This window comes from Limulus polyphemus, unplaced genomic scaffold (assembly GCF_000517525.1).
Source record: "Limulus polyphemus unplaced genomic scaffold, Limulus_polyphemus-2.1.2 Scaffold695, whole genome shotgun sequence".
NCBI lineage: Eukaryota > Metazoa > Arthropoda > Merostomata > Xiphosura > Limulidae > Limulus > Limulus polyphemus.
Genome location: NW_013666305.1, coordinates 146,943 through 155,949, shown reverse-complemented (window position 1 = coordinate 155,949; position 9,007 = coordinate 146,943). Strand labels below are relative to the sequence as shown.

At 32.4% G+C, this 9,007-nt stretch overlaps 1 protein-coding gene across 1 annotated transcript; it reads right to left on the bottom strand.

Moving 5' to 3' along the window:
* Positions 1-1,314: 1,314 nt before the first annotated feature.
* LOC106460029 (facilitated trehalose transporter Tret1-like) lies at positions 1,315-6,415 on the bottom strand. Its single transcript, XM_013919713.2, has 2 exons — positions 5,725-6,415; positions 1,315-3,353 (listed from the first exon to the last, which is right to left on the bottom strand). The coding sequence occupies exons 1-2, from the start codon at positions 6,023-6,025 to the stop codon at positions 2,182-2,184; spliced, it is 1,473 nt and encodes a 490-aa protein (XP_013775167.1). The 5' UTR covers positions 6,026-6,415; the 3' UTR covers positions 1,315-2,181.
* Positions 6,416-9,007: the final 2,592 nt, after the last annotated feature.

Sequence of the window (9,007 nt, the reverse complement as noted above, 5' to 3'; positions counted from 1 at the left end):
CCCAAATAAAGGATTAATATATGCAAGTGGATATTAATACTTTTTTAGCATGTATTTTTTTTCTGTTGAAATATCTTGGACTAGTTTGTTACCACAAAATGCATTTCTTAGCATGTATTTTTTTTTCTGTTGAACTATCTTGGACTAGTTTGTTACCACAAAATGTGCTTCTTAGTGAGTATTTTTCTTTTGAAATATCTTGAACTAGTTTGTTACCACAAAATGTGTTTCTTAGCATGTATTTTTTTTTTCTGTTGAAATATCTTGGACTAGTTTGTTATCACAAAATGTGCTTCTTAGTGTGTATTTTTTTTTCTGTTGAAATATCTCGGACTAGTTTGTTATCACAAAATGTGCTTCTTAGTGTGTATTTTTATTTATTTTTCTGTTTAAATATTTGGACTAATTTGTTATCACAAAATGCACTTCTTAGCATGTATTTTTTTTTCTGTTGAAATATCTTGGACTAGTTTATCACAAAATGCAATGACTGGCTACCAAACTTTAGCCTCTAAATAGTTGTATATTTTTGTAACACGTCCTTACAGATTCTATTAAAACATTAGTTTGAAGAACAAAACATAATCCAAAATCTATTTTTTTTTTAAGTTTTCACTTTAAAAATCTAAAGGATAATTAAGAAAAGCATTTGTCACAGTTAGAAATTAAAACATTTTATTAACTAAATTTGAGTTTTAAGTGTTAAAAAGTATTTTCATATTGCAGCACATGGTAATTTTCCACTGACTTTCATTTAGCAGGTCCCTTGCCACTATCAGACCTTGTTGCAAACAGTTTGTACACCTATCACAAAACCTTTAGCTCATTTAGCTGCAGATTCTCCTGTTTTCAATTTATTAACTCAAGTTTTTTTTTTTTTACCATCAATAGATCTTTTTCTTTCTAGGTCATTTTAACTAAGGCCTATCGCAACACAATAATACAGCCACGCTAACTATGCCACATGATAGCCTGAGACACAGAGGAGCTCCTGTACAGGAATTGACCTTGATTCGATGGGTATTGGAACACACCCAGTAAGACAATATTATGAACATGTAGAAAGAAACCGTGATTATTATTACTATTATCTATATATATAAAACAATTTTTTTTCTCTCTTCTCCTGCATGGATAATACACAATATGAAAAATCTGGAGTTGAATGTATATGCTTTTCTGAAAATCTAATTTTAAAAGGCTAACAATCTTTGGAAGTACGTCTAGGTAAATATATTAATCAACATCATTAAACACATTACTTGGTTCAATAACAGAAGTGAAATTTGTATAAAAAACTCGTTTTTATAACTCTTTGTCGTATAGGTTTCATATTTATTGGAGACAATGATAAATGACAAAAAAACGTGCATAGTTTACCTGTAAGTTATTGACAAAGGCATCAACATTTTTTAGAACAATAGACTATATTACTTCAAATATACATATTTCATTACTTTGGAAGTAATTTTTATTACAGTAAGTTCTCCAAATATATGTAGTAAAGACAAAATTTGAACATTTTATCAATTTCATTGATTTTCAGAAGGTTTATTGTTAACACGATAATAAATGAATGCACTTTATCAAAATGCATGAACTGCATCAGACAGTAAATATTAAGTTAACAAGGATGAGATAATTAATTTGCAAATAAATCTGAAAAAGAAAGACTCCTTGTAAAAATACATTTGAGTTGATTACTTGTGTCAACTTTTATATTAAATAATTTATACACGCATATTTGCACATCTGACTTTGCTCTTTTTTTCTTTCCAAAAAAAAAAAAAATCATAATTTTATTTAAAATTAGTTAAAGTATAAAAGTAGCCCAAGAATACTAAACTATCTCAAAAACCTTAGATTTGCCCATACAATATCAATACATCATGTTAATGTATAATTTTTGTTTCACCAAAACCTTTATCTAGTTCAAGAAAGAGTACAAAACATCTGATACAATGTTCTCATAATTTAGATATATACAGTTTGCAAGTTAACTTCATAAATATTGTCTCCTATGTTAGAAGCTGATGAATAAAATTGTATATTATTTTTTTACTGTAAATCAATAAATTACAAACCTAATCTGTCATACCTGTAAAATTATTTTTCATTTATACACCACCATTTTGTAGGTTAAGCAAGGAAACTTATCTAACTTGAATATGTACAAGTTTTTCATTCACAGTTGGTTAGGGGTTCATATTTATCAAAAGTGTCTTCTATATCTTCAAGTGAGCGACATTTTGTTTCTGGTAGAACAGTCTTCACAAAAATACAACTACAAAAACATACAATGCTATAGAACCAGAAAACTCCATATTCCTGCATGAGATCTATCATATTTTGGAAAAGCTTTGTCACCAAGAAACTACAGGTCCAACCAAAACATGTTAAGAATCCATCCACCAATCCTCGAGCTCGAAATGGAAGAAGTTCACTGGCCATAAGGGCAGGTATTGGTCCATATCCAAATGAAAATGCCACTGTGTAAAATATAAGAGTGGTGAGAGGTAGCCATCCATAACTCTGCGAAAAGGAACTGTCTATTTTAGTATTAAAATAAAAAAATATTCCTAAGAAACATAGGGTAACTGACATCAGAGACCCCGAGGAAATAAGTAGTGTCTTTCTTCCAAGTCTGTCCATAACCAAACTTGCTATGGCTGTTGAAATGACACCGACAAAAGACATGATAACAGCAGACTGATAACCACCAATCACAGTTGAAGCTGACTGGAAGATTGATACTGAGTAAAACCCAATTGAAGTCATACCACAAAACTGTTGAAAAAGAACTAAGGCAAGGCTCAAAAACAGAGGCTTCACCACAGCTGCCTGACACAAATCTCTGAATGTCATATTCATTCTTGGTCTGATACGCAAGTTATGTTCAATGACCTCAAGCTCTTTTTGTACTGTTACAGTATCGTGGTGAAGAAACTTCAAAGCTTCGAGAGCATCAATAGAGCGTTTCTTGGCTAATAGCCAGCGTGGACTCTCTGGTAGAAACAAACACAAAAAAAGAAGAATTGTTGGAAAAAGTGTACAAAAAAAAGCTAACCACCTCCACGAAATAATCATTCCCACAGCAACAGTAATCAAGTCTCCAATAGTTAAACTCACCTGAATACAAGTTCCCAAAAATCCACGAACATCTGGAGTTGAAATCTCTATCACATACAAGGGTGAACAAAGCGACATTAAGCCACAAGAAAAGCCTGTTACAAACCTTCCAGTCATTAACATAGCAACAGAAGAAGCATATGTAATGAGCAACCATCCCACAAGAAAACAAACTGAAGTTATTAGTAAGGTCCCTTTTCTTCCAAATATTTGAGCACTGGTACCTGAAAATAAAAATTCATCATGTATATATATATATTTACATACAACAATACTGAATGTTTCAAAATTACTTAGATAAATGTTTTATGCGACTCAAAGACGTTCTTTTATAGTTCTATCCATCCCTTTACGGTTGTAGTAACTCAAAGCTATGATCCAATTATTTCACAATCTTTGAAGGCCTTTATTATTCATGTCAAATCATTTGTAAGTCAGTATTTTTAAAGTACCTTGTGTAAAAAAAGGAATTTTTATAATAACTATATTTTCAGCTTAGAAACTGTGAAATGATATAACCAACAATATAGATCTATTCAACTAACAAACTTTTAAGCAAAATTTACTTGGTTAACTTCTGGCCTCATATTATGCAAGCTATATTTTATATGGGTGCTCTGTCAATAATTGGTCCTTGTTAAGATTTTAAAGCAATTTGAATGGAGGGCTACATCACTCATCTAGGGTGTGTTCCAGTTAGGCCTTGTCAATAAAAAATACTTGGACTTAACTGTTCACAGTTTCTGTTTATAAGATTTCTTTTATTAAGACTGTTAAGAGAACTGATAGTACTGATGAACCATTCTAACACGGTAGTTTGCCTTTGGAAAGGGTTCTCTTTAGATTTACTAGATATAGTTAATTTAAGGGAGTTTATGGGAAAGCTTGATAAGTATCTGAATGATAAGGGCTGGCTTTGAGGTTTATTTGTTATTATTATTAAATGTTTAATTTAGTGGGTAGGATGGCCTAGATAGACCAAAAAAAGTCACTCGTTGCCCTTTAAATGTTATTTTTTTAGAGGCAGATTTATTTCTTAAAAATTTATGTTAAATAAACATGTCACTGCATGCAAGTGTTGAATTTTTAATGGATTGAATCTGTTTAGTCTTGTAGTTGACAACACTTTGGTCTGTTCTTCATGATGGAGATATCATCATACAAACCAAAGCTAATATAGCACAAAACTTGTGGCATATGCAATTCAAATATTCCACACTACTACTACTACCTACTCTGCCAAAATCAGCTTTAAAACAAGATAGTGGCATACCAATTAGTAAATATTACCATAACTCAAACATACAACTAGTGGCTATGTATTAAAGTTTTGTACAGTCTCATAACAACAACGACAACATATAAAAAGATGAGGTTTAAGAAAACAAAAATAAATAAGCTAATACAAATAAAAACAACAACAAAAATGTCTTATGTGGCGATATCTCAATAAACCCGATTTTCCAGTATAAAATTTAGGAAAATGTTATATTTGGAAGAAAACAATGACTTGAAACAAGGGGGATGCACACTGTGAGGAGGTGGTGTCATACCTCCACTAAAAGGGTTCTGCTTTCATCAGTTCCCCCTCCCTCATCCAAAATATTAGGATTCAATTTGCTTTTAATTTCTCCCTATACTGACTCCCACTGACGTTAGTGTTAATTTTATTTTAATTTTGGTTGGTCAGGGTAGTCAAGTGTATAATTTGAACCAAAAGAAGTATCTCCAATTAGATTGGGCCTAGGGTATGGTTTAATGGTAGTTTGAAACAGCATCAGACTGCCGTGAATCTGTGCAAATAGGGCCAAACTACTTTTTTATAATAATTAAAAATAAAAAAGGCACTTCTTAAAGATAAAAAAGTGTATTTCTTTTGTTTTAATAACAATTCCCCCCTTCTTCCCCCAAATAAGGCCCGGCATGGCTGGGTGGTTAGGGTGCTCGACTCGCAATCTGCGGGTCGCTGGTTCGAATCCCCATCACACCAAACATTCTCACCTTTTCAGCCATGGGGGTTTATAATGTGATGGTCAATCCCACTATTCATTGGTAAAAGAGTAGCCCAAGAGTTGGTGGTGACTAGCTGCCTTCCCTCTATTCTTACACTGCTAAATTAGGGACAGCCAGCACAGATAGCCCTCGTGTAGCTTTGCGCGAAATCCTTAACAAACCAAACCAATCCCCAAAAATAAAACATCCTAAAAACACCCCTGCTTAAATCACATCTCATCCACATATTTGTCTTTGAGTAATTGAAATTTAATTAAGTAGTAATTAAAACTAAGAAATATATATATATTAGTAAAAAGTATAAAAATTCAAACTAAATTTTACTTCAAGAAGTATAATTAATAAATTATTGCAATAAATTCTTATCTGAATTGATGAACTCATTAAAATTTAACTTGTTGTTTAACTTTACATGCAAATTATAAACAAGCACTTAATCAGATTCTATCATATGAAATTATATATAAACAGAAACTGGTATCAGTATCAGTAAATCGCTAAAGCTACATATGTGTTCTACATTTTATATACAAATTAAAGTACTTCTAACATTTCTCAATGTCGTAAGAAAATCACACTAACCACCAACAAATCCACTAACTAAAGCTCCAATTGGTAGTAAACTAGCAAACCAAGATAAGTCTTCTTTGGTTAATGAAATGTCTGTACCGTTTTCTAGCTTTGGAATCACTGGTGACGAAAACCCCAGAGCTGTTCCTTGAGCCATCGAACCAATCCATGAAGCCAATGCAGCAATATATAGTTTCTTCACTTTATACTTTGAAAAAAGTGTCCTATTTACTTCTCCTTGCACTATCTGCTCATCTAAAACTACTGGTTCCACAGAATAAGCTAATAATGGCGTATGGCTATTATTATCCATAGCTATTGTAGTTATCACCACCTTCACCAGTATATATTAATTCAATGTTATAACGTAGCAAAGTATATAGTACGAACACGATGAGAAACTCAAAGTCGTATAAAGTTGTGACACATCTTAATTAATATGAAATTGGACAGTAAAGCATCATGTGACAATTTTAATAACGATGAAGCCAACACTGAATACGTTAAGCAATCAAACCTGATAAAAAAAGGCAGTTTTTAGTTTTACGAAATTACGCATCTATTGAAACAAAGTATAAAAGCATGGTGACTATAAATACTTTGTTATAACTATTTGTAACTTCATGTTTTGTTTTTCTATTTTAACTGAGATTACATTCGTTCCAAATAATAATTTTCTATCCTATAACGACTACTCACTGAACCAAAACCAAAAAAGTAAGAGAAACTAATTGATGCACCCCCTAGTGATATAATATCCAACTTTTTAAATACAATGTTCTATTTAATTTCTTTTCCCCAATATTATATATATTGATTTCCGAAAAAGTCTCAGTCACTAAAGTTACAATGATTTATTCAGAGTTTAAAATATCATAAAAAATAAACAAACATACAATACAGTTAATCCTACGTATAGAAACCCTTAGTCTAGAACAAAACCAACTCTGCGATTTGTGATGAAATATTGAATCTAAACAAAGATGGGAATGTCACCACCGCTTTCATTAAACTACCATTTCTTTAAACCTACTTTTGTTTCCAGTATTGCTAGAAGTACTAAATATTCAAATTTAACGAGTAAAATATTTATTTATAAATAAAAAAAAACGATGTTACTGAGATTTTCATTTTAATCCGTATGAATGTTTCGTTTTACCGGAGAGTTTAGTACTTTACAACATTATGTGCCCTGAATTCTGTTATTTCTAAAGGAAAGGAAACTAATCAGCAGCACCAAACACGTACTCTTGGGTACTAATAGAATAGTAGGATTTGACCATTACTCTTACGTATAACATACCTACTGCCACAAACTGCAGAGTGCATTTATGCGGCAACGTCCTATACCAAGTATATGGTCGTTGTTGTTTTAGTGGAAGCCATACAAAGGACTATCTATGCTCTGTCTACCGCGTGGAATCGGATCCCGAACTTTAGCGTTGTGAAGCAGTAAACTTACCGCTGACCAACCAGAGAACATTATGTATATCTAATGCTGTTTTATAGTCACAAAAAGGTGGGGGAGTGGGAGAGAAGGCAAGGAACTTTATGCATAGCTTAGGTTACATTTACGAGTTAGACAATATTACGATATTCCTACACTCAAGATAGTATAATTTTGAACTATCTTCTTGAAGAAGAACTACATACAAATCACGACATTTCTTGACGCTTATAACCTTTCGTTACAAACTTACACACAAGGTTAAGACTCCTAACTAAACTGTATACGTTTATTCAACATGGAGACAATAAAAATTCAATCTAGAATTGCCACATATGTAAAAACACTCCAAAGTTTTTACACAAACATCTTGCTTCCTGATTAAATGTTTGAGGAAGATAAGTTCCAACTACCATTAAACTAGAAAAGCTCAAATTCCTAAATTTAATTCTTGCACATATTATAAGTCAATAAATGAATTCCAACACTTTTTCGAAGTAACAATAACGAAGTATCAAAGCATTAAGAATTCTGCAACCTGTTGTCAAAAAAATCGAGATAAGATAAACAACAGAAAGCTTGTTGTGTAATAACAAATGTATATCGTTACTGCCATTTTAAACACCGATAGTGAACAACTTTCAATTTTATTACATTACATAACTCAAGTACCTTCACCAAATTTTCTTAAAAGTTGGGATTCACTAAGCTGGTTGTAACGGATTAAAAAAGAAGAGAAAAAAAACAAACAAAAAAAAAAACGCTGCTACAGAAGACAATTTATTAACAACAGAAATCCAAAATAAAATTCTCAAACAACTGGAATAAAATTTTTTCACAAAAAAGGTCATCAAATACCTGCTTGGCCAGTACTTCATGCCAACGTTAATAGACAACACAATTTAAATGTCAATGTTATTAATTTCAATAATAATAAATTAGGGGAAAAAAGAACCAGAAAACACAATACACCAAAACATCTCAATAACAATAGCGAGAAATTATCAGTAATAATTAATTCTCACCATTTCTCATAAACTAGCTTGTTTTATCATCTGTTAAAAGTGTCGATTTGAAGTCTTCCGAGGTTTTCATTGGAAGGCAACTGCTGTTCTCCTGCGCCCGGCTCGAAGCCACTTGAATTTATAATTTACGATTTTAGGGCTTCAAGTAGTTTCACATTCGACGAATTGTTTTCTGATCTATATAACTACTATTATGATGTGAGAGCCTTTTACAATATGGAGAAGCATGATTATAATTCATTGTATTTGCCACAAGACATTACGTTAAGCCTATTATATTTTTAACATTATGTTCCGTTAGGGATTTTCAGGAATTAGATTTCAATTGGTTGGAGATTATTGGCGCAAGGGGTCTTACCTGCAATTATAATATTATAACCATGCCACCTGATTTTAGGTGTGATGCTTTAGTTAGTCTGTTATGGGTGTGTGTTTTCTTAAATCAAAACCACATCGGACTGTTTGCTGTGTTCACCGAGGGGTATCAAACCCTTCAGTTTAGCGTTGTAAATCCGAAGACTTTTTGTTTGTTTGTTTGTAATTAAGCACAAAGCTACACAATGGGCTATCTGTGCTCTGTCCACCACGAGTATCGAAACCCGGTTTTCGGCATTGTAAGTCCGCAGACATACCACTATGTCACTGGGGGTGGGGCTCCGAAGGCTTACCACTGTCCCATTGGGGGGGACTAGTCTATTCTACACAATACACGTTCTTTAAAATACATATAAACGTATTCCTTATATACAAAATCATTTCTATAAATTCGATGACGAGGAACCCACTTTGAGACTAATAATGGCTGGAGACGGCTTAAATGGGT

Coding starts and splice junctions, on each gene's coding strand:
- LOC106460029 (XM_013919713.2), bottom strand. CDS start 6,025: ATGGATAATAATAGCCATACGCCATTATTAGCTTATTCTGTGGAACCA. Junction 3,354..5,724: donor AGTTAGTGGATTTGTTGGTG/GTTAGTGTGATT, acceptor TTTTATTTTCAG/GTACCAGTGCTCAAATATTT.